This window comes from Ranitomeya variabilis, chromosome 4 (genome assembly GCF_051348905.1).
Source record: "Ranitomeya variabilis isolate aRanVar5 chromosome 4, aRanVar5.hap1, whole genome shotgun sequence".
In the NCBI taxonomy this organism is placed as follows: Eukaryota; Metazoa; Chordata; class Amphibia; order Anura; family Dendrobatidae; genus Ranitomeya; species Ranitomeya variabilis.
In genome coordinates, this window is record NC_135235.1 from 751,771,006 (window position 1) to 751,797,234 (window position 26,229).

The window sequence follows — 26,229 nt, forward strand, 5'->3', positions numbered from 1 at the left end:
TATATGTACACTCTCACTATACACTGTATACTATGTGCAGAGCTCATGCGTATAATGGCACTTATGGTAATAGTATCATTGTGCTTTTTTTTTATTAATGATCAGTATTGTAATATTCAGCCACTATTTTGTGTTAATATGTGATATGGTCATGGTGTGGCGGTATTTGTTCCTTGTATGTGGTATTATTGGTCACTATGTGGTGGTAATATGTGGGCCGGTCATGGTGTGGCTGTATTTGTCACTTGTATGTGCTATTATTCTGTCACTATATAGTGGTAATATGTGGTCTAGTTATAGTGTAGCAGTATTTGTTCCTTGTATATGGTACTATTGGTCACTATGTGGTGGTAATATGTATTCTGGTTATGGTGTGACAGTATTTCTCCCTTGTATATGGTATTATTCAGTCACTATGTGGTGGTAATATATGGTTTGGTTATGGTGTAGCAGTATTTGTCCCTTGTATACGGTATTTTTGGTCATTTTAAAAATGTACGTGATACATTCCCTTAAAGAAAGATAAATAAACATATACCTAAAAAGAGTATTGAATATTTTAAGAAATGTTTCATAGGCTAGAGTAGAGTAGGGCTCGGCTAAAAGAGTTTACCTTGTTGTGGTGGTGACTTATTTTTTTTTGGGACAAAACAAAAGCTGCTGGTTACAAATGTGATCTGGTGTTCAATGTTACTGGAACTGTTGTGATTGGTGTTAATATGTGATTGGTGAGGACATGGTGCAGAAGTAGAGTTTTTCCAAGAGTGGGCGGTGGGATTCTGGAAGGTCCGAGGGGTGGAGGCGGAGATGGAGTGGAATCTGGGCAGAATGTCAAGGGAGTACGAAAATTTTACCAGTATGTGCCCTGAAATTCCTAGTGGCATCCCTAAATCTAAATGTCGAATTAGACTGCAAAATTAAATTTAGTGAGAAAAACCTCCTACTGCACACCTCTCCTCAGCCCTACTCGTTCCTCGCCTGCAGCTGCTCCTCTGAATGGCTCCTCTTTCTTTCGTCTTCTTGCCAGTCAGATGCTGCCATTCTTCAACAGACCCTACATCATGACATGTGGAATGATGCCCAACAAGGACTTGAATGATGTGTGTGTCGCATTGCACGCGTTCAGGTGGGGTGCGACACACGTATCTACGCCCCAGGTGACAGCTTGGGCCCTAGTTAACAATGGCAGCACTGGAATAAGAACATAGAAGATAGAGATGAACGGAGGCAACCGGAGCAATATGCGGAGTGCCAAGGAGAGACACATGGAGAGCCTTGGAAAGGTACAGAGGGCTAAGGAGAGTTAGGCTGAAGGCCAAAGAGAGGCTCGTGGTGAACAGGCAAAAGGAACACATAGAGCACCAAGAAGAAGTTGGGGGAGGGCTGCAGAGAGGTACGTGGAGCGTCAAGGAGAGGTATTTGGAGGGCCAGGAAATTGGATGCGGCAGGTCAGGTAGTGAGACACGGCGGGCCAGGGAGAGAAATGTGGAGCACCGAGAAGTGCCCAAGAGTCTGAGGATGGGTAACTGGAGTGCGAAGAAAAGATGAGTGTTGGGCAGCACGGTGGCTTAGTGGTTAGCACAGCAGTCTTGCAGCGCTGGAGTCCTGGGTTCTAATCCCACCTTGGACAACATCTGCAAAGAGTCTGTATGTTCTCTCCGTGTTTGCGTGGGTTTCCTCCAGGTTCTCCGGTTTCCTCCCACATTCCAAAGACATACTGATAGGGAATTTAGATTGTGAGCCCCATTGGGGACAGCGATGATAACATCTGTAAAGCGCTGCGGAATATGTTAGCGCTATATAAAAATAAAGATTATTATTATTAGTGTAAGATTTTTTAATCCATTCCTGACCCTTAGAATTCAGCTGCCATTTTCGAGGAAATTGTGCAAACTTAATTGCGAAAAAATCAGATTCTAGCTAATCCAGATTTTGAGGGAAAATTTGGAACAATTTCAATTCATTTTTGTCACGGTTCCACCCCTCAGTGTGTCTGGAATACGTTACTGACAGCTCGGCCGTCCAATCTGGTACAGGGGCGTGCTAAAGCTGTCAGTACTTTGATTGACAGCTCAGCCATCCAATCTGGTACAAGGGCGTGCTGAGCTTTTAGTGTGTTGATTGACAGCTCGACTATGCCACCTGAGACTGGGAGGCGTCGGCTGTCTCCAAGTGTTCACTATTCCGGGTGATTGCCATGGTACTGAACTGAGCTGTTTCTTCCAGAGCTTTGCCAGATTTACAATCAGCTATTGTGTATTTTGCTTACTCTTTGCTCCAAGTTCTGCATGTTGATCTTTTGTCGCCTGACCTTGGACCTCGTTCTGACCATCCGTCTGTTTAAATCTTTCTGCTGTGATCTGTTATCCTCCTGGTATTCTAACCTCGGAAGGTTACCTGACTACGCTTGTGTCTCTTCCTTCTGTTTATGATGTACCATCCTGGCTTCTGACCTTGGACTCCTTGACTATCCTAACTCACGGCTTGGCCGTGAAAAGTGACTAGCATCAAAATTTTAAATTGATTCCTTCGTGTATCTGAACCATTTTGTAAGAGCTTATGTGACATAAAGAAGGTGCACTGTCTGTGTAGCTCAGCCCCAGGGAATATTGGGAATGTTGTTATTGTGCCGGGAGCATCCAAGAGTAAGGTGTGTGGTATAGAGTCTCCTGACAGACTGAAACAAGACAAGCGGTATAGACCAGTTCTTCCTGCATGCGATTGCTGTAATCATAGAAGCAGTCAGGACAGGAAGGAGCATCTTCATTATCGATAGAAGTGAGAGAGCTACAGCACCAGACTCATCCCCTCCACCTACCGCACTGCATTAGAAAGATACAGTCCTACTTAGGTTTAGACACTTTGTGTGAAGAGAAGTTAGCTGTGAAGAGAAGTTATCTGTGAACAGACTTTTATGTGTTGATGAAGCATTGCATGAAGATAAGTGATTATGTGTGATGAAAAGAAGCTTGAATAAAACCCCTTTGATCAGCTCCTGCTCAGAACTGTGTCATAGCTGTGTGCAAACCGTTACCTCCCCTCTACTGGGAACAATTATAATTAGTGGTCACCCTGAGTAAGGTTTCCACAGGATCCCAACAAGAACTCATGTTTCCTTTGTATCGCCCTCACATACTGAGTGGCGTGCATGCAACACACATGCCTCAGAGACAGTCCATGCGACCACCCAAAACCCCTGCTGGATTCCCCTCTGCCAGCAAAGAAAGCAAACTAACCACAGGGTCACGGAGACCTGACAGGCACAGATTTCTAACCGCTGGAAGTAAATAATCCAGTTTCATATTCAATGACAGCAAATAATTAATCCCCATTTATTTAAAATATCCACAAAACTGAAGCAAAACAAGACAGGAAATGCATTAAAATGGGCAGAACTATTTATTATCTACATCACAAGGAACAATGCGCTATCCGGGAAACGACACTGCGCCGCGATCTCCCACACATGGCAGAGCGGAGTCTTCACTCACACGTCTCCTTCCTTCACCTGCGGAACACAAGAAAGTGTCACTACTCCCAAAAATCCATCACCCACCACAAGGAAACTGTCAGGAGGAAGGGTCATAACCTCTCTACTGTACCTCCTTATGTGTAAAGAGGCTTACTGTAGGACAAGTGACTACAATCTATTACTCCCTGTTATCAGCGATTTCTGGGTACGGTAACAGTAGGACAGGAGACTACAATCTATTGCTCTCTGTTATCAGAGAGATTGCTCTGCAGGACACATCCCCTAGAGTAGAGAACGTGCAGACCGGATGTCTTCAATACCTTCCCAAAGTCGCGGCTCTTAGCTCGCATCTTGTTGAGTTGGGATTCAGCGATGTCCGCTCGTTCCTCTGCTTCGTCCAGCTCATGCTGAAGTTTCCGCAACTTTGAGAGATGAATGTTGGTTTGCCCCTCCTATAAAAAAAGGCAAATACGTGAAAAATCCTGCATGTGGGTTGTACCCATGTGTGCACCCATGAGACTGGTTACTGTTTCCGCTTAAAAAACCCTCCACACTTTTTATTGCTGCTTTCACTGACTGTCGGTGGCTTTGAAGTTTTGTTAAACAGCAGTAATTAGAGCTCAGCTCCTGTCACTGCTGCTACAGACAGATGCTAGCTGCGTAACACAGCTCCTAAGCCCGATTCATGCAGTCGCATCTGACGCATGTCATCCATGTATACAACACATTAGGAAGGCAATAAGAATCTGAAGGTGGAGAGATGGAATACGCACCGATTCCTCAGTCTGTCTCTTGTAGGACTTGACCTTAGCTTGTAACTTGTCCACCAGGTCTTGAAGCCTCACAACGTTTTTCCTGTCTTCTTCTGACTGTAGGTAATAGAGGATTAGCTTTATTATATTCCAGAGCTGCAATCACAATTCCAAGTTTGCCATCCTGCAGATAAACTTGCTCTGACTCGTTTTAGTCGTGCCTCATTTCCTCACCTGATAAGCCACTTCCTTCAGTTGACGCTCCACTTTCCGATAGGTTTTTGTGTTCTCCGCACTTTGTTTTTGTTCAGCATCAAGTTCATTCTCCAGTTCCCGGATCTGAGATCATTGAAAAATGAATCATTAACAACTTCGGCTAAGTTCACATTTCCGTTTTCCCCAGTCTTATGCAAACAGAGGGACCTCAATGATTTTTTTGGCTGGTTCGTTTGGTGTCTGTTTTTCATAACGATAAAAAGAGTTCTGCATTAATGCTTCACCCAATATAAGTTTGCAGCAAATTGAACTCACCTATAATTTCACCCAAAATATGGGTGTGGTGAAATATGGTGTATATATATATATATGCGTGTGCAGTGAACTATGTATAGATTTCTTTTGTTACTGGCAAATGTAACATCTGTCTTGAAAGCTGTAAGTCGCACCTAGGTGTTAATAGGTACTTCCTTGGGACTAGTAGAAATTGTGTCTCCATAACTCACCAGGAGGTCTAGCTAGGGCCAAGAACAAAGGTAACATTTGGCACCTCCTAGGTCTTGGAGGGGAGATGTTAATTGCGGCCTGAGGACATCTATTCCTGAGAACCTTTTCACAAGTGTCTCAAGAGAAAAATAATATATTCATTAGTAGCGTGGCCGTGGCCAATCAAAAAGCCAGCAATTATGATATTAACTTGAGGGGCCGGTCTAGAAACCTGACCTCCAGACCAAAGTTATAAATTTAGGCTGCAGACAGAGAATTGTGTTCACATGATGGGGGCAGCCTGAGAAGCTGGTGTGATCCAATCTACATTCGTCCTACCCTCAGAGAGCAGAAAGCAACTACCAGTTAAATAATTTCTGTAACTTTCTCCTCTTTATTTTATACTGTTTTGCATAAGTTGTATGTCTTTTTATTATCATTTTTTATACCTTTTTCTTATTGTAAGCATTGAACCTTTTGTTATTAAAGTATAAAACTTTAACACGTTGAACCTTGAATGTTCTAAAAGAATCCATAGCCTAAGGTGTGTGAGCCTTATGAGTGATAGACATTATTAGTATTATTAGTTCCGGGACTCATCTCCCGTGTATTCCATGAGTGGTGGCAGCGTGTATGAGTGGGTGTGTGGCCTGGGTTGGTGTGTGATTAATGCTCCCATTACAGCATAGGACAGAGGTTGAATGCTGGACTGAGAGTGGGGCGATAGATAAACTCTTGCAGGCACAACCCCAAGTCACGTGTGAGAGCAGGTACGTGACGAATAAGTGACACCACGGAGAAGGGATCCGTGACAATTGGTGGCGAGCGGTGGGATAGAATTATTTCTATTAGAGCATTAGTGCATGGTTTAAGCAATTATTCCCTGTACTAAAGAATTGGTATCCTTGCGAGGAGTGCACCAGTTCTTCAAGGTTCAACTCAGTGCTTACTTAGACATACTTGCAAACAGTTTCCCATCCCCGTTTTTCTCTTCTATTTTTTTATTTGGCAAAGGCTGTTCATCGATATGGCAGCCCAGTACAAGAAGCAGAGCAAAGAAGCTCTGACCGACCTCTGTGAGCAGAGAGGAACAGAGACAGCCAACATACCCAGGGAGCTGCTGATACGCGCCTTGGTCAAGCAGGACATGGAGCAAAGTGCTGGAACATCTGGGCAAGGAGAGAGCCCACCTCAGAGAGACCCAGCAATGCCAGCACTTACACCGGAGATACCTGATGGAAATGCCAGTGCTGAGGAACCTATGGACTGTACTTTGCAAATGGACTTACAACGGCTGGGAAAAAGTGATCCCAATCTGCGCATGCAGCTGATTCTACAGTACCGACAGGCTGCTGTTGCAGAACGCCAGGCTGCTGCTGCAGAACGCCGGGACCGGGCTGAGAGAGAGGCTGCAGAACGCCAGGAGGACAGAGCGTTCCAGCTTCAGATGGCTCAAATAGAGCGGGGTATCAGTCCTCAGATAACCCCCTCCCAGGACATAAATCCAAGGAGACCACGTCTTGAAAACTTCCTTGTGATGGAGAAGGATACAGACTTAGATTTTCCTTCGGGGGTTTGAAAAAACCTGCAGGCAGTACCATCTACCAAGTGAGCAGTGGGCACAGTATCTAACCCCAGGGTTGAGAGGCAAAGCCCTGGAAGTTTTTGCTGGCCTCCCACCAGAGCTAGATGCGAACTATGAGGCCATAAAAGAGGCCCTGATCAGGAAATACAACCTGACACCAGAAGTGTATCGTAGAAAGTTCCGGAACCTACAACGTGGATCCACTGACAGCTATGTGGATGTTGTGAGCACCTTGAGGACCACGTTCCACCAATGGATTAGGGGACTTTCTGTTAACAGTTTTGAGGACTTAACGGATCTTATGGTCAAGGATCAATTTCTTCACATGTGCCCCATGGATGTACGACAATTTGTGTGTGATCGGGAGCCACAAACTGCGGATCAGGCTGCAAGGATTGCGGACTGCTATGTGGCTAACAGGATGCCTGAGGTGCGGAAGGCATCGGGATTCAGCTGGAGGGGAGGTAAGCCAAACAGGGACCCTTCTCCCTCTGCCGGCCGATCACCAGTGCTGTCCAAGCCCACCTTCTATGGGGCCCCGGGGAATAGACATTCTCTAGGCGATGCACGCCGGTGCTTCTCCTGCAACAAAGTGGGACATGTTAGCGCTGTCTGCCCTGATAGGGAGAAATGCCCAACTACCACCACAAAGCCGTCTGTGCCCCCACTGTCAGTCCTCTTTGTAGCCGGCTCTGATGCGAGGGCGAATGAGAACTGTCAATCTGTCACTGTTGGCAATAAAGTCACCATTGGTCTCAGAGACACTGGGGCAGAGGTGACCCTGGTGCGTCCAGCTATGATAACCCCTGCCGATATCATACCAGGAAAGATTATGTCTATAACCGGGATTTGAAGGGTCAGCCCTGCCGTGCCCATGGCCTGTTGTGAATTCTGCTTTTGGGCTCCCTCCGGTGGTTGTAGGTGGTAATGCAGTTGCCCCTGAGTTGCAGTCCTTGTCAGGTGTATCTGCTGATTGCAGATCTGACTGGGGTATTTAGGCGTGCAGGATTCATTAGTCCTTGCCAGTTGTCAATTGTTGTTGGGAGGTGTAGGACCTCTGCCTGGTTCCTCCTGCCTTTCTGCCAAATCAGCAAAGATAAGTGTCTGGTTCCTTTTCCCTGTGGCACACATGTTGTGTGCTTCACAATTCAGTGCTATATTTTGTGTTTTCTTGTCCAGCTTAGATTGTGTCAGTATTTTCTCAGTCTTGCTGGATTATCTGGAGTGGCAGATATACATTCCATGTCTTTAGTTAGATTGTGGATATTTTTGGAAGGGTTTTAATACTGACTGCCTAGTTATCTGTCCTATCCTTTCCTATTTAGCTAGAGTGGCCTCTTTTGCTAAATCCTGTTTTCTACCTGCGTGTGTCTATTCTTCTCCTACTCACAGTCATTACTCGTGGGGGGCTGCCTATCCTTTGGGGGTCTGCTCTGAGGCAAGATAGCATTCCCATTTCCATCTATAGGGGTATTTAGTCCTCCGGCTGTGTCGAGGTGTCTAAGGAGTGTTAGGCACACCCCACGGCTACTTCTAGTTGCGGTGTTAGTTCAGGATTGCAGTCAGTACAGGTTCCACCGACTCCAGAGAAAGTTTCATGCGGCTCCAAGGTCACCAGATCATAACAATGGCCCTTGTGTACCTGGACTGGGGAGCAGGGAAGGGACTGGGGGAAGTGGGAGTATCAGAGGCTATTCCCACCAATGTGTTGCTAGGCACGGACCTGGGGAGGATGGTGTCCCACTATGTTCCTCCCTTGCAAGTAAATGATGCAGAGAAGGTGGAAGAAAGTGACCCACCTGAGATCCCGTGCGAGGAGGGAAAATGTCCCAATACACACGACTGTAATTATGTGGCAGCTGTGACCCGGAGTCAGGCTGCGGCTCAGACTCAGGCCCAGAGATTAGAGGATGAGTCTCAGACAGAACTGCCAGGACAGGAGGCCCATACTGTGGTCCCGGAGCCTCCATACATGGCAGACCCACCAAGGTCCCTGATAACAGACACTGAAAACTCAGCTACAGACCAGGGCCTGGCAGTCACACTAGGCCAGGGCCTGCAGGCTGACAGTCAGAGCTTCCAGGAGGCCCTGCAGACAGATGCCAGTCTGGAGGAGCTCAGATGTCTTGCAGACCGACCCACTGCTGCTTCTGACAAAGAGAGAATATACTGGGACCAGGGCAGACTGTATACAGAGACTATCCCCACGGATACTACAGAATCTTGGGACTATGAACGGCGGCTGATCGTCCCTTATCCATTTAGGGAACAATTATTGAGGATTGCCCATGAAATTCCTTTGGCCGGACATCTTGGAATACAAGTGCAGCATGTTGTGGCCGGCGCCTATCATCCCCACACCAACAGACTCTGCAAGCGTTTTAATGGAACATTAAAGCAAATCCTGAAAATGCTGGTGGAGGCTGAAGGGAAAGACTGAAGCGGTACCTCCCCCATTTGTTCTTTGCCTACAGAGAGGTACCCCAGGCATCTACTGGATTCTCCCCCTTTGAACTGGTTTATGGGAGGAGGGTCAGGAGGCCAATTGATTTGATTAAGGACTGTTGGGAGGACGACTCCAGAACTACTGGAGTCTCAGTGGTCGAATATGTACTGCGGCTCAGAGAGAGAATGCAAAAACTGAGCAACCTGGCCCATGAGAACGTGACCCAGGTCCAAATCAACCAGAAGGTCTGGTACGACTGTAATGCCAGACTGAGGGCCTACGAGGAAGGGCAGAAGGTTTGGGTGTTGGTCCCTATGTTACAGAATAAATTGCAGGCCACATGGGAGGGACCATATACTGTATATAAGCGGCTGAATGATGTTAATTATGTGGTGACACTAGATGGGCATACAAAGTGTCAGAAAGTATTTCATGTGAACATGCTAAAGGCTCATCATGACAGGGAGACCTGTGTCTTACCTGTCTGTAGCCTGCCTGAAGAGGGGGAGGCTGATCTGTTAATGGGTGAGGGAGCCGGGACTCAGTACATGGAGTCCCTGTAGTCAGCAGAGTTTAACCCTGAGCTATCCCACAGTCAGAGGTCTGAGCTGATGGGGTGCTCAGCGAGTTCACCGAAGTCTTCACAGGGGAGCCTGGAAGGACACACTTAGCAGTTCACCATGTGGACACTGGTACTAATTCCCCGGTATGGCAGTCTGCATACCGCGTGTAAGCAGAGGTGAAGGCACACATGAGGGAACAGGTAGAGGAGATGCTGAAACTCAAGGTGATACAAAAATCCCAGAGTGCCTAGGCCTCGCCTGTGGTTCTTGTCCCAAAAAAGGACTGTACTACTCGGTTCTGTGTAGACTACAGGAAATTAAATGTACTTTCTCGCCAAGATGGGGCAGAACCAGATACGTTTTTAGGGAGCTGACTTGTAAGTCAACCCCCATACACGTTCATAAGGAGGGAGGTGTGGTGAAATATGGTGTATATATATATATGTGTGTGTGTGCAGTGAACTATGTATAGATTTCTTTTGTTACTGGCAAATGTAACATCTGTTTTGAAAGTTGTAAGTCGCTCCTAGGTGTTAATAGGTACTTCCTTGGGACTAGTAGAAATTGTGTCTCCATATCTCACCAGGAGGTCTAGCTAGGGCCAAGAACAAAGGTAACATTTGGCACCTCCTAGGTCTTGGAGGGGAGATGATAATTGCGACCTGAGGATATCTATTCCTGAGAACCTTTACACAAGTGTCTCAAGAGAAAAATAATATATTCATTAGTAGCGCGGCCGTGGCCAATCAAAAAGCCAGCAATTATGATATTAACCTGAGGGGCCGGTCTAGAAACCTGACCTCCAGACCAAAGTTATAAATTTAGGCTGCAGACAGAGAATTGTGTTCACATGATGGGGGCAGCCTGAGAAGCTGGTGTGATCCAATCTACATTCATCCTACTCTCAGGGAGCAGAAAGCAACTACCAGTTAAATAATTTCTGTAACTTTCTCCTCTTTATTTTATACTGTTTTGCATAAGTTGTATGTCTTTTTATTATCATATTTTTATACCTTTTTCTTATTGTAAGCATTGAACCTTTTGTTATTAAAGTATAAAACTTTAACACGTTGAACCTTGAATGTTCTAAAAGAATCCATAGCCTAAGGTGTGTGAGCCTTATGAGTGATAGACATTATTAGTATTACTAGTTCCGGGACTCATCGCCCGTATATTCGATGAGTGGTGGCAGCGTGTATGAGCGGGTGTGTGGTCTGGGTCGGTGTGTGATTTATGCTCCCATTACAGCATAGGACAGAGGTTGAATGCTGGATTGATAGTGGGGAGATAGATTAACCCTTGCAGGCAAAACCCCAAGTCACGTGTGAGAGCAGGCACGTGTAGAATAAGTGACACCACGGAGAAGGGATCCATGACAATGGGTTCTCCTGAATCCATAATTTTTTTATTTTGCTGATGGTTGGGTTGGGAAAGGACCTCTGTCCACATCTTTCCTTCGGCACCACACACTCAATGTCCTCTTTCTACATCTTTACTCTGCCCTGGGGCTCCAGTGTCAAGTAGGCTTCTGGAAATCTTGATGACATCATGTCGTGTGATGTCCGAGGCACTTACTAGCCCTTGGGCAATGTACTTTGTGACATCAAAGCTCTACTTGGCGCTGGAGACCCTAACTCAGAATTATGTTTCGAGAAGAAGACGTTGCACGTAGTGCCAAGATGAGGAAGGGCCAGAGGAAGCTTCAAGGATGGATTAATGAGGGCTGTGGTCAAGGGATTGGTGACCACTTTTTAATTTTCACCTACATTTAGTATGCTCTGGAGAGATTTTACAGCATAATAAGGAACATTTGATTTGCATCAAATAATTTCAAAGCAAATTTCCTGACCAAATTTGAGCAAATTTTCCAGTTAGCTCATCTGAAACCAACATGACTCCAATAAATGTCGTATTCTTTCTGCAATCTCACCCTGGCTTCCAGTTTCTGAAGGTGTTTCTTGCCCCCCTTCAATGCCACTTGTTCAGCTTCATCGAGCCTATGCTGAAGGTCCTTCACAGACTGCTCCATGTTCTTTTTCATCTTTTCCAGGTGGGCGCTGGTGTCCTGTTCCTTTTTCAGTTCTTCCGCCATCATGGCTGCCTGGAAAGGAAAGAATGTGTTATATTATTTCAGGTCAGGATATCTGATTGACACAGGTCTGTGACAAATATATCTATGAAGCCAACAAAATGCCAGTGGTGTGGCATGGTGGAAGCTACAAGAGAGAAATATCAAATGAGTAGCATTAGAAGGCTCTCCTTCTTCTTGGAGAAGTTCAGAAAGTGCCAGCCTAGAACTGCCCCTGTGGAGAACAGCAGTTGCAATGAGTTTGCATAAGCAACAACCAAGATGATGAAGCCCTCAGTAGTCAAATGAAGTGGGCTTTGTCATCTCGGTCGCTGCCCATGTAGAGTGCAGCAGCAGATGACAGAAGCCCAGCAGCTAAAGCAAGAAGACAATATTGAATCATGTCATGTGCACTGTTTTCACTCATTACTAAGAGCTGCTTTTATGTTTTTACATTTTTTGTAACCCTATCGAGGCTTAGTGTTAAGATTAGGGTTAAGTCTAGAGTTAAGGTTCAGGCTATGACTAAAGAAAGGGTTAAGGCTATGGTAGTAAAATATCGACATGAAAAAATGTCATAATAAAAAGTGAAAATAAAACAATATCTAACTTTTTATTTTTTTAAAAATAGAGTTCAGCAAAATGCAGAAAAAAACAAAGTGGCCTAAAATCAAACTATAATTACATCAGTATTTTCTCCGTGCTGGGGAGATAACTGGTTCCATGTTGGACTGATGAAAGGGTCTTAAGGAGTGCCACCACCAAACAGCAATTTTTTTTGTTAATATAGCATGTGAATTCAATCGACTTGCTGAAATTATGGCTGCAAACCGCACAAATTAGAGCAACCTAATGGTCAAATCAGAATAGAAAATTTAGGTTGACTACAACACATGCCCTGAACTCCGCCGGCCACTTGGTGGTTCTGTAAAGGGTGTGACAGGGATGGTCATACACTTCCTCCTTTGTTCCCTTCCAACAAGTGGAAGTTGGACGGGAAAATGCTTGAGGTAGATGAGGCGGGTCTCGAGAATACTGAGGAGCTGAATGGTGAGGAGCTGAATGGAACATCCCTTGGGCTGAAGGAGCCCTCAGGCTGAACAAACAGAGAACATGAAAACATACTGTGCTTTGTCATCGATTGAACTCAGACTGTTAAGTAAAGTTGAACTGATTCATAAGAAATGAGTGTCCACTGATTAATGTGTGGCTGTTCCTGGAACCAGGAGCCCGGAGACAGCGGAGGCCTCCAGCCGAACCATGAGTGTACTGCACATAGCACTTTGGAACTGGGACACTGTTTATTTGTGGGTGCTAGGGTGTGGAGAAGCAGCCCTTCGACCATGACTACCACGCTGTGCACATTACAGTTGCATCGTAGAGTAATCTCTAAGTTGTCAGTAAGAATAACGCAAGATACTCTTAGGTTGAGTGCAACAAAATTTGGCAAACAAACCACGGTGAATGAACCAACATAACTAAGCTTGGTGAATAACCTTACAGCATTATAAACACAAATTTGACTGTAAAAAGTTTTTTCTTACATCTGTGATTGCCTTCTTAGCTTTTTCTTCTGCGTTTCGTAATTCTTGGATGGCATCTTCAACTTCAGACTGGAGCTGAGCTGCATCACTTTCCAGCTTCTTCTTGGCATTGATTAATCCAGTGTTCTAAATATTGCAAATTGAGAAATCGGTTTAAGGAAAAAAAATACACAGGAACCTGAATTCAAATTTGAGAGTTTTGGTCAAATTCGATATCTGGTAGAGTCATACTCCTTTCTCCTCAATGTTGAAATGAGCATGGATATGTATGGAAAGGTATGACTATGGCTATTGAAGGTGCTTAGCCGATAGAGCCCATCTTTTTCCTTTAACAATCAGAAGAAATTATAAGCCATTACTTGACTGTGTAGAAGCTGAACCCTCTCAGTCACATCCAGAAGTTCTTGTTCGGCCAGTTTTCGAACTTTCTCAGTCTGCTCCAGCGCCGTCTGTAGCTCTTCAATTTCTGTCTGCTGCAAGAAATTGCGTCGATCTGCAACACCCAAGTTCTCTCTCAGTTCCTCATTGGCATGAGTCAACTCATCCAGTTGTACTTGGGCTTCCTGTGTAAAATAAATAACTAGTAAGCAATGATGACAATTCTTTTAAAAACAAATAAAAACAAGGCTGAAAATCAACACATATCTCAGATGGAACTAACATTGAAGGTTTATGTGTGATGAATGAATGTATTTATGGATTGAAAGTAACAGGAACTGACCTTTTGCTGAGTTTGTAGGTTCTTCAGCTGTTTCTGGCTCTCAGCCACTGCCCGGTTGGCATGACCGAGCTGCATTTCCATTTCATTCATGTCTCCTTCCATTTTCTTTTTAGACCTGAGAGCATCATTTCTGCTCCTTATTTCAGACTCAAGAGTCGAATTCAAGGCATCTATGGTCCTCTGACTGCTGCGTTTCAGCTGGTCCATCTCTTCATCCTTCTCCGCTACTTTCCTGTCTACCTCTGACTTTACCTGGTTTATCTCCAGTTGGATGCGAAGGATTTTTGCTCCTTCGTGCTCAAGACTTCCCTAGAGAAAGAACCTTTTTTCAATTACAGTTAGTTCATCACCAGGATGACATGAAAATCCTAAAGTTTAGCCAAACCCCATCTGCAAATCAAAGTTTGGGGAACATTTTCTAGTTCTTATTTATGTGGAGCTGGAAATTGTGGCCTGAGGATACTTTCTTCTGGTTAACCCATTTTGTTTTAGTCCAACTTTACTGCATTGGATCAAACAGCTCCCAAATTAACCATGTTTTGGTTGTTCTAGATAAGATATATCATTAATTTCTTTTGTACAAACCTCAGCCTCCTCCAAAGCAGAGAGCAAGTCAGCTTTCTCCTGTTCCACCTGCTTTCTGTTTTTTTCAAGCTCACTGGCGTTCTTCGATGTCTCGCTAATTTGATCTGTCAGATCTGATATTTCCTCTGTATTGAAATAAAAAAAAACTGAGTGACGCAATATGCTACACATTTCTGGCAAACCTTTCACCAATCCTTGGAAAATAAAGCATCAACTTACGCTGGAGATTTTTGTTTTCACGCTTGATCGTCTCCAGTTGATCCAAAGTAACTTCGTAAGCATTACGTAACTTGAAAAGTTCTGTGGTCAAACTCCTTGATTCTTTTTGAGAGAGTTCTAGCTCACTTTGGTATTCTTCGCACTTCTGTTTCCACTCACCTACTACCTGCAAGACCAAGATCCATAAATTGTTGAAGAATCTTTTTCTGTAGTGGTTAGACTTGTCCATATAAAGACCAACAGTATTAGGTAAGTAGATGTACCGTACTTACCTTGTCAAAGTTCCTTTGCTTCTTATCCAGAGCAGCTGCCACTGCATTTGATCTCTCTACATCCATCATTAAATCATCCACTTCCATCTGTAGTCTCTGCTTAGTTTTTTCCAGAGAAGAACATTTGGAGTTCAGAATCTCGAACTGCTCCTCAGTTTCCTGTAGTCTCTGAGTTAGTTTCTTCCTATCACACAATGCAGTGCAAACACATTACCGACAAGACAATTGGTTTCGTTGAGTTTTCATAGAATACTAGAATGTCAGAGTTGGAAGAGACCTCCAGGTTCATCGTGTCCAACCCCTGCTCAATGCAGGATTCACTAAACCATCTCAGACAGATGTCTGTCCTGCCTCTGTTTGAGGACTTCCATTGAAGTAGAACTCACAACCTCTTGTGGATAAGTAAAATATTGAAAGCAATCTAGATTTAGAGGAATTGAGTATGAGATGGTTAGGTAGTACAACAACTCACTTGGCTTCTTCCAGTTCTTCAGTCCGATGAATGGCATCTGTCTCATACTTGGTTCTCCATGTTGCCACGTCATTGTTGGCTTTGGACAACAAATGCTGAAGTTCTGTTTTAACTTCTTGTTCCTCATCAAATTGCTCACGAAGCAGATCACAGTCATGGCGAGCCGATTGAAGAGAATGGGCAAGGGCGTTTTTAGCCTGAAATTAATTTTCCCGTTACAGTCACATATTTTGACTTGTCAACAATTTTTGTGTTGAGCACAGCCATCTTACCTTGGTTTCTTCTTCGAAGAATCTTCGAAAGTCTTCCATCTGTTGAGTAAAGGCTGTTTTGCCTCTGCTTAATTGAGAAATCAAAGCCTCTTTTTCTTCCACCAAATGTGATAATGACCCTAAGATACAAACCTTAACTTTAGGGCCAAGTTTTTAAAAGTACTTGGTGTTGTTGATTCACAAATAATCATTGTGATGTAAAAGCATCAATTAAATGTTATTCTAATGTTCCAGAACAACTTTTATTTGAGCACTTTCCTGAATATATGTAGGAAAAACCCTTGCTTTATGCATAACATGGTAACCTTCTGAACATATATATTAACAGCTTAGAGGATACTCTAAAAATTAACTTTTATTTACATCAATTAAAAGCATCTGGCTCACGTCCATATAACTACACAAGAGCATCAAAAATAGGGGTACTTCAATACAACACGTCCATATAAGTAGAAGCATACTTCAATCTACCCTCTCCTGCCCTCTGCATTAGCTCCTGCCCTAACCAGGGCAGTACCCAAGTAAGGCATTTTCCCAGTAGAGTTCCCCTGTCTTGTCTTCTTTGGTAACCATATTTACAAATACATCAATTGCGGAGAGGTCCCTCAACTCTGGAGGCATCTCAGTGCTTCTATTTTTAAGGGACGTAAAGAGTCCTATACCAGTTGAACTAGGTGGATAATCGGCGCTCTCCCAGTTCTGACATCCTGGTCTATAAAACTGACCTTAGGTGATAATCTGCCAATTCTCTCTCCTCTAAACCTGTCTCAACCTCTCCCTCTTTGTCTGCCCCTAAACTTTTTTCCTATGGTCTCGTTATTGGAGTGTTGTTCCATTTCGGTGGAACAACCAAGCAATAAAACTGCACAAACCATGTTCATTCTGTAGGCGAGCCTTTTGAGTGCTGAGGTCACTGATAAGCCGGGTGTTGTCTTCATGCTGAATCTTCATTTCAGAGATTTGATCTTCCAAGAGCCGGCACATCTTTTCTAAATTAGCCTAGAATATGATCATTTTAGCTTTTTATTTAAGCATTGAAAAATTGAACAGGAAACATTATAAACAAAAAAAAAACAATTAACCAACAGTGTACCTATCATTGTTAGGCCAAATTTTAGTTGGTAGGTTCAAGTTGAAATTCAAAGATTCGGAACAGTTGACTTCTCACCTTGGACTTGGAGATGGACTCCATGTTTCCTGCCAGGTCATCAGATTCCATTTTGAGTTCAGTCTTCTCTTTCTCAAGTTTTTGTTTGACCCTTTGAAGGTTTTCAATTTGTTCCCCGAGTTCAGCCATGCTGTCAGCCTGTTTCTTCCTCAAGGTAGCCACAACAGATTCATGCTGTAGGTTGGCTTCTTCCAGATCTCGACGTAGTTTGTGGAAATCTATCTCCCTCTTTTTGTTCATTTCGACTTGAACGGCACTCGCTCCTCCAGCTTCCTCTAGTCTTTCGCTGATGTCTTCTAACTCTCTAGATAATTCTGCCCGCTGTTTCTCTACCTTGGCCCGCGCTGCCCGTTCTGATTCGATTTCTTCATGTAGTTCTTCATTACTCGCCTATAACAAAGTGAAACACAAAAAATCTGATTAAAGCTTTGATGGCTTGGTTTAGTATCTATGAATACATTGTTATGACATTATAATTCTACAGTCATCCGACTTTACAAATGTACATGGTGCGGCATTATTGATTTCCCCTCATACAAGTTCACAAGGACCCACACAAGATTTCACACCTTCAGCATTTCCATATGAAATCCACAGAAAGAAGCAGAATGTTATTTATTTTCATGGCAATTTTTTTTTACAATGCAGCAAAAAATCTACCCAAAAATTGTAAACATAAAGTGAGCAGGCTTCAGAAATCGTATTGGTAGGCAAGCCCGATTACAAAGAATGCTTCTTCTTCGGAACTTCCAGCTTGACAAAGGCAACCCATTGATATGAATAAGAACTGTTTGATACTTAATATCCCCTCTGGAGCTTCTACAGGGAAATTGAACACCATGTTGGAGAACCCATAAAACACAACTCTTTTCTTTGATGGTACCTGTAATTCCTTGATTTTCTTCTGCAGTTGAGCGTTGACCACCTGTTCATCTTCAATTCTCTTTTGTATCTCAACAGCTTCAAAATCCTTTCTGGGGTAAAACAGAAAACAAAGATACATCCTAATTGGAGATGAGCAAAAAAAATGTATGCTGTTCGTGGCAGGTGGACCAGGGCAATGTTCACTCCATTAGCTGGCATCTTCGTCCAAATATCTTGGGTGCCTCATGATATTGAGGACACCTATAAACACCAGATGCTCCTAGGATACTGGCCAAAGAAGTGAACATTGCCCTGGTTTTTCAAAGCTGGACCCAGGACTCATAATTTTGGGCTCATCTCAAGCCTCAATTATTGGTAATCCACATGTACAATCAAGTATACATTTGCTACAAAAATTTAGTCTTCTTCTCTGTTCATACATAAAACAAAATTCAAAGTTCTTCAAGTTTTGACATTATCGGAAAGCTCTTCATGCTGGGAAAAAACATAACAGATACATAGTTGGTTAGTTATCGATGGCAAACATGGCCTACGATTGACAACCTCAGATCTCAACACTTTATTAGGTGTCCAAAAGATGAAGATCTGGATCATATCCATAATTCTTCAATGCCTATGCCTCCAGTAGCCAAGAGAAGAGACATGTAGGCACAGCCCAAGGATTAATTGTGAAGGACAAGGAACAATTCAGAATGTTAAGTAGTTTTCATTACTTTTTTAGTTTGCCCTCTGAGTTGTCTTTATCATTTTCGAGGTCCATTATCGTATCTTGGCTCAGCTTCAGATCACCCTCCAGTTTTCTCCTGATTCTTTCCAAGTCAGCCCTCACTTTTTTCTCCTGCTCGAGAGCCGATTCCAGCTGAAATTCAAGGAATACAATCATTCACATATCAAATGTAACCTCTAAGTCTACTGATAGCTATTATTCTCCTCAGATGTCTTTTAGCTCGCTTCAGCACATTCCGTAAATTTATTTTCTGACTTTGGGCAAACATACTTCATCCACTTGTTGCTCTAGTTTCATCTTCAGTTTCGTAAGACTGTTTACTTTATCTTCTTCTGCCTGTAAGTCATCCAGCGTCTGTTGATGGGCCTCTTGGATGGCTTTCTTTTCTCTGCTTATCTTGACAATGCTCTCATCTAATGCCGCCATTTCTTCTGTCAAATTTTTCACCTAATGAGAGAATGCAGATTTTATCAAATAACACTAAACATATATAAGAATATCACTACTATAATACTGCTTACTATGTACAAGAATATAACTACTATAATACTGCTCCTATGTACAAGGATATAACTACTATAATACTGCCCCATATGTATAAGAATATAACTACTATAATACTGCCCCCTATGTACAAGAATATAACTACTATAATACTGCCCCCTATGTACAAGAATATAACTACTATAATACTGCCCCCTATGTACAAGAATATAACTACTATAATACTGCCCCTATGTACAAGAATATAACTACTATAATACCGCGCCCTTTGTACAAGAATATAACTACTATAATACTGCTCCCTATGTACAAGAATATAACTGCTATAATACTGCCCCTATGTACAAGAATATAACTACTATAATACTGCCCATATGTACAAGAATATAACTACTATAATACTGCCCCTATGTACAAGAATATAACTACTATAATACTGCCCCTATGTACAAGAATATAACTACTATAATACTGCCCCTATGTACAAGAATATAACTACTATAATACCGCGCCCTTTGTACAAGAATATAACTACTATAATACTGCCCCTATGTACAGGAATATAACTACTATAATACTGCCCCTATGTACAAGAATATAACTACTATAATACTGCTCCCTATGTACAAGAATATAACTGCTATAATACTGCCCCTATGTACAAGAATATAACTACTATAATACTGCCCCCTATGTACAAGAATATAACTACTATAATACTGCCCCTATGTACTAGAATATAACTACTATAATACTGCTCCTATGTGCAAGAATATAACTACTATAATACTGCCCCTATATACAGGAATATAACTACTATAATACTGCCCCTATATGCAAGAATATAACTACTATAATACTGCCCCCTATGTGCAAGAATATAACTACTATAATACTGCCCCTATGTACAAGAATATAACTACTATAATACTGCCCCTATGTACAGGAATATAACTACTATAATACTGCCCCTATGTACAAGAATATAACTACTATAATACTGCTCCCTATGTACAAGAATATAACTGCTATAATACTGCCCCTATGTACAAGAATATAACTACTATAATACTGCCCCCTATGTACAAGAATATAACTACTATAATACTGCCCCTATGTACAAGAATATAACTACTATAATACTGCTCCTATGTGCAAGAATATAACTACTATAATACTGCCCCTATATACAGGAATATAACTACTATAATACTGCCCCTATATGCAAGAATATAACTACTATAATACTGCCCCCTATGTGCAAGAATATAACTACTATAATACTGCCCCTATGTACAAGAATATAACTACTATAATACTGCCCCTATGTACAAGAATATAACTACTATAATACTGCCCCTATGTACAAGAATATAACTACTATAATACTGCTCCCCATGTACAAAAATATAACTACTACACTGTGTGCAGAATTATTAGGCAAGTTGTATTTTAGAGGATTATTTTTATTATTGATCAATAACTATGTTCTCAATCAACCCAAAAGACTCATAAATATCAAAGCTTAATATTTTTGGAAGTTGGAGTGTTTTTTTTTTTAGATTTGGCTATCTTAGGAGAATATCCGTTTGTGCAGGTAACTATTACTGTGCAGAATTATTAGGCAACTTAATAAAAACCAAATATATTCCCATCTCACTTGTTTATTTTCACCAGGTAAACCAATATCACTGCACAAAATTTAGAAATAAACATTTCTGACATGCAAAAACAAACCCCCAAAAAATGAGTGACCAATATAGCCCCCTTTCTTTATGATGACACTCAGCAGCCTCCATCCATAGATTCTGTCAGTTGCTTGACCTGTTTACGATCCACATTGCGTGCAGCAGCCACCACAGCCTCCAGACACTGTTCCGAGAGGTGGACTGTTTTCCCTCCCTGTAGATCTCACATTTTATGAGGGACCACAGGTTCTCTATGGGGTTCAGATCAGGTGAACAAGGGGGCCGTGTCATTATTTTTTCTTCTTTGAGACCTTTACTGGCCAGCCACGCTGTGGAGTAGTTGGAGGCTTGTGATGGAGCATTGTCCTGCAGGAAAATCATGTTTTTCTTGAACGATACCGACTTCTCCCTGTACCACTGCTTGAAGAAGTTGTCTTCCAGAAACTGGCAATAAGTCTGAGAGTTGAGCCTCACTCCATCCTCAACCCGAAAAGGTCCCACAAGTTCATCTTTGATGATCCCAGCCCATACCAGTACCCCACCTCCAACTTGCTGGCGTCTGAGTCTGAGTGGAGCTCTCTGCCCTTTACTGATCCAGCGTCTGGCCCATCCATCTGGCCCATCAAGAGTCACTATCATTTCATCAGTCCATAAAACTTTTGAAAAGTCATAAGATATTTCTTGGCCCAGTCTTGACGTTTTATCTTATGTTTCTTGTTCACAGGTGGTCGTTTTTCAGCCTTCGTTACCTTGGCCGTGTCCCTGAGTATCACCTTGTGCTTTTTGTTACTCCAGTAACGTTGCAGCTCTAAAATATGGCAAAACTGGTGGCAAATGGCATCTTGGCAGCTTCACGCTTGATTTTCCTCAATTCATGGGCAGTTATTTTGCGCATTTTTTGCCCAACACACTTCTTGCGACCCTGTTGGCTATTTGTCATTAAACACTTGATTGTTCGGTGATCACTCTTCAAAAGTTTGGCAATTTCCAGACTGCTGCATCCCTCTGCAAGACATCTCACAATTTTGGACTTTTCAGAGCCCGTCAAATCTCTCTTCTGACCCATTTTGCCAAAGGAAAGGAAGTTGCTTAATAATTAAGCACATCTTATATAGGGTTTTGATGTCATTGGAGAGATGCACATCACCTGATTTACTTAATTGGTAGTTGGCTCTCAAGCTTGAACAGCTTGGAGAAGGGCAACATGTATAAAAAGTATCCTGTGATCAAAATACAACTTGCCTAATAATTCTGCACACAGTGTTTAATACTGCCCCCTATGTACAGGAATGTGATGACATAATACTACACACCTTATTTTCTGTGGCGTGTTTCTCTTTCTCCACTTTGGCCAGGGTCAGTTCCAGGTCATCAAGGTCCTTCTTCAGTTCTCTGGTCTCGTCTTCCAGTTTCCTCTTTTTGGCTGTGAGGTCAGAACTCATCTCCTCTTCATCTTCCAATCTGTCCGTCAGTTCCTTCACTTTTGCCTCCAGCTGAATCTTACTCTTTATCAGCTCATCACATCTTTCCTCTGCATCAGCCAATGTCTGGTTTTCCTAGTTTTGAAATAGAAAAAGTTTATTTTTATTATCCCTATTAAGATAATTAGAGGAACACTTTAGTCTTGAAGACCATTAAGTAGCAGCGATCCATGGATGGATATATATTTTGTCCATGATCATGTTGACATACCGAATGGGTTTGGAGTAAGAGGTCATTCTTCTCTTGCGTAAGAGACACCATTTTCTGCTCAACCTCCTTCCTCCGAGCTTCTGACTTGGCCAGTTCCTCCTTGATGTTCTCTATTTCTTCCTTCATGCTCTGCAGTTCCTTTTCTGTCTCCGCACTCTTCAGGAGCGGCTTGATTTTAAAGAATAATTTCATCCATGGCCAGTGCTTGACGTTCATGAATGACCGGACATTGTACTGAATGGTGGTGACGGCATCTCTGTTGAACAGAGCAGGAGTGCATGTTATGGTATACAGCATATTGAGACCCCACCAATCTTCAAATAAGGGCATTGAGGACCCCCATTTGAGCAGAGGACAAGTGAGTACACCTCTGCCCCATTCATTCTCTTTGGAGGTGCCAAATATTGCCAAGTACAGAGGTCAGCTTTCCCATAAAGAATGAATGGAGTAGAGGTGTTTCTGTTCAAGCTCAGCTCCATTGAGATGGGGTCTTCAGAACCCTAATCTACGGATTGGTTGGTGTCTCGGAGGTCGAATCCCCAGCTATCAATAAGTTATTCCCTACCTTTCTTTTCCTTCTCCAATCATTCTTCCATATGTTTTCAACAATCTGAAGGGGCTTCATCAGAGAAAATGACTTTCCAACTGTCCTCTGCAGTCCAATCCTTGCATTGTAGTTATTTTCTCTGATGAAGCTCCTTCAGACTTTTTGGGACATCTGGAAGAAAAGATAAGCACTGCTATGAGACCGGTGTCTGCCAGCAGTAAAGTCTCCTGAGACCATTCATGTGTGGGGACTTCTCATCCATGGCTGAGGATCACTCACATTGTCCAAAGGGGGTGGGGGGCTTCTCATCCATGGAGAGGTCACTCACAATGTGTGGAGGCTTCTCATCCATGGAGGGGGGTCACTCACAATGTGTGGGGGCTTCTCATCCATGGAGGTGATCACTCACAATGTGTGTGGGCTTCTCATCCATGGAGGGGTCACTCACAATGTATGTGGGCTTCTCATCCTTGGAGGTGGTAACTCACAATGTGCGAGAGGGGCTTCTCATCCATGGAGGGGGTCACTCACAATATGTGGGGGCTTCTCAATCATGTAGGGGGTTCACTCACAATGTGTGGAGATTCTCATCCATGGAGGGGTCACTGACAATGTGTTGGGGCTTCTCATCCATGGCAGGGGCTCACTCTCAATATGTGAGGGCTTCACAAGCATGGAGATGATCACTCACAATGTGTGGACATTCTCATCCATGGAGGGGGTCACTCACAATGTGCGGGGGCTTCTCATCCATGGCAGGGGCTCACTCTCAATATGTGAGGGCTTCACAAGCATGGAGATGATCACTCACAATGTGTGGACATTCTCATCCATGGAGGGGGTCACTCACAATGTGCGGGGGCTTCTCATCCATGGCAGGGGCTCACTCTCAATATGTGAGGGCTTCACAAGCATGGAGATGATCACTCACAATACATTACCAGATAATAGCGCCACTTTTCCTACAAAGCAATACTGACCGCCATATATTTTTGCAGCACACTAGGAGGCAGCTATGAAGCTGAAGATTGTAAGAAAAAATAACCTTCTTTTGATCATCTTCTTGAACTCTTGTCTCATGAGGAATCCTCTGCAGATCGCCTGGGTGCGCGTGATCAGCTGCGCCAGACGTTCATCTCTCATTTCTTCCAAAGTACCCAGAAGACCAGCTTTGAAGAAGACCTAGAACAAAAGATTTTGGGCTCGTTCAGTTTCTTCCCTTTACTGCTCTTCAGAAATGTAAGAAACGTGGAGCCCTAGTGCTGCCGGCAGAGCAGACTGAGTGTTGCATGGTTTCTTATCTAGACAGTCCTGTGTAAGCTAAACAGATGCCGCACATTATGAGTTTTTATCTTCCACATTAATGTTCTTATTCAATTAAATCAAACTGTAATTTTTTAAAGAAAAAATTGAGGAACTGAAATGCAAAGTTTACCAAAAAGTTGCAAAACTTTTTATAAAACTAGAAGACCACTGTATTGGATCATACAAACCTTCGTGTGGCCAAACTTATACTGCGTGTGATCAATATCAATGGAACCAAGCAGTTTCTCACTGGCCTTCTTGCTGTCAATAAACTGCCCATCAGGAATGGCGCTGGCGTTCAAGACCTTATACCTGGCACGGAAATAAGGATAATTTTTATTTAGCGACCCCATGGGAAAGGGTGTGGGACCATCCCAGTGTCACAATCCGGCCACTCAAAAGACCCTAGGGATGCAGTGAGTTATAGCTCAGCCACTATATAAAATGCAGGGGCATGCTTGGTTTTGTGAATGACAGCCCAGTCACTTAATCAGTAGCAGGGGCGTGATGGGTTCTTCAGTACTGTGAGTGACAGCCTAGCCGCCAATGTAGGTCTGGCATGCTGAGTTTCGTCCAGGTGTCTCCCGTTCTAAATCATTGCTTGGCTATTTAGTTAGCAATGGTTAGATCATTGCCAATCATATCTTTAGCTCGGTGATGTGTATGCCTTGTTCTCTAGTGCTCTATTATTTTGATCTTTTGTTGCCCAACCTTGGACATAGCCTCTGACCATCAGTTTGACTAGCCCCTTTGTCTTGATCCGCTACCTCCCCGCAATTTACCACGGACTGTGACCTGTTTACTCCATTGTCTTGCCCCTCTTTCTATGATGAAATTGCAGCGCCCCAGAGTCCTGGTTGTTGCAGTGGTGTCGCTCTGCCACTAAGTTGAGTGATGTTACGTCTGATTGCATTAAAGGAGTTCACCTGACCAGGTATCACAGTCACACATTACACTTCACACTCTGGCCACCAGGGGGAGCAAAGGGTTTTATGTATTAGGCCACTCCTCACAATCTGGTAAAACTGGGGGTTGGATAGGAAGTTAGAGAGAAGCTGACTGGGTTTTGCCCAGGCAACATCCTGTGAGAGAGGGAGTTCCTGGGAAGATTCAGGGGGGTCTCTGTTAGGGGTGGGATCCTGACAGTGGCCTAGCGAAAAGAACAGAACGTTACGGAGCCGCGCCTGCACCCGTTGCGGTGGCATCTTAAGAAAGGACACGAAGCGAGGTTTATTGTGGAGAAGTGAGAAACGAGATCACAGCACAAAGGAGAATAGAACCAGTAGGAGTTGTGCCTTAAGATCGTGGCAACATCCTACTGAGGCGCGTAGCCGGTGGCCGGAACGCCGAGGAAGTATTGGGCTCCAAGCATTACTTCAAACAGTGGCAGGACAGTTAACTTTAGGTTGGCTGTCTCACCTAATTCACCTAAGCAGACATAGGAGGCAACTGTGGGAGAGGGGCGACTCTAGGGTCCCAGAATAACTCCAGGCCTACCCCGTCATACAGGTGCGTCCTAGCCAAATCATCTGGGTGACGGAAAGATAAAGAACATCAGAAACATACACGACAGTTGTGAGGACTATCCCGTGGTGCTCAGCAGGGAGGTACTACAACACACAGGCGCTAGAAGGTAGGTACTGATTTCCACCTGCAAAGGGAACTCTGGATGTGCCTTCGGACCGGCCGGTCTCAGCTAGCCCTGTTAGCAGTGCTCTGGATTGTGGATGCCGAAGTCTACAGTAAAAGGTAAAGAGACTGCAACCCTGTGTCCTCGTTATTCACCGCGACTTGCACCACGCATCACCATCACACCTTTCATTGGACGCCCCTTAGCAGGGTCACGGACCGGGTCTAGCCACCGTGACAACCCCAGGACCGAGACAGAGAGGCCCGGTACCGAGTACCCAGCGGCCCTGCGTCTGGGGGCGCTCCAAAATCTCTTGGCATTTGACACCGGAAGTCTTGACTCCGCTACCTTACAGCTTATCCGTAAGGTGACATTTACAAGCGTTACACCCTCGGTATTGTGAGTCACAG

General features: G+C 43.5%; 1 protein-coding gene across 1 annotated transcript in view; it reads right to left on the bottom strand.

Annotated features, from left to right (window-relative positions):
- Window positions 1-3,325: 3,325 nt before the first annotated feature.
- Window positions 3,326-26,229, bottom strand: part of LOC143766781 (myosin-1-like) — a 52,297-nt gene continuing 29,393 nt past the window's right edge. The window contains exons 19-40 of the mRNA XM_077254737.1: window positions 24,378-24,501; window positions 23,930-24,066; window positions 22,338-22,593; window positions 21,959-22,201; window positions 18,724-18,900; window positions 18,440-18,585; window positions 17,725-17,815; window positions 16,842-17,231; window positions 16,546-16,672; window positions 15,674-15,792; window positions 15,402-15,598; window positions 14,930-15,113; window positions 14,658-14,823; window positions 14,439-14,563; window positions 13,854-14,162; window positions 13,492-13,695; window positions 13,133-13,258; window positions 11,451-11,621; window positions 4,459-4,563; window positions 4,246-4,341; window positions 3,793-3,924; window positions 3,326-3,508 (exon numbers count right to left, since the gene is read on the bottom strand). Of these exons, the coding sequence (XP_077110852.1) occupies window positions 3,488-3,508; window positions 3,793-3,924; window positions 4,246-4,341; window positions 4,459-4,563; window positions 11,451-11,621; window positions 13,133-13,258; window positions 13,492-13,695; window positions 13,854-14,162; window positions 14,439-14,563; window positions 14,658-14,823; window positions 14,930-15,113; window positions 15,402-15,598; window positions 15,674-15,792; window positions 16,546-16,672; window positions 16,842-17,231; window positions 17,725-17,815; window positions 18,440-18,585; window positions 18,724-18,900; window positions 21,959-22,201; window positions 22,338-22,593; window positions 23,930-24,066; window positions 24,378-24,501 (3,646 nt within the window). The 3' untranslated portion in view covers window positions 3,326-3,487. The remainder of the gene's footprint in view (window positions 3,509-3,792; window positions 3,925-4,245; window positions 4,342-4,458; window positions 4,564-11,450; window positions 11,622-13,132; window positions 13,259-13,491; window positions 13,696-13,853; window positions 14,163-14,438; window positions 14,564-14,657; window positions 14,824-14,929; window positions 15,114-15,401; window positions 15,599-15,673; window positions 15,793-16,545; window positions 16,673-16,841; window positions 17,232-17,724; window positions 17,816-18,439; window positions 18,586-18,723; window positions 18,901-21,958; window positions 22,202-22,337; window positions 22,594-23,929; window positions 24,067-24,377; window positions 24,502-26,229) is intronic.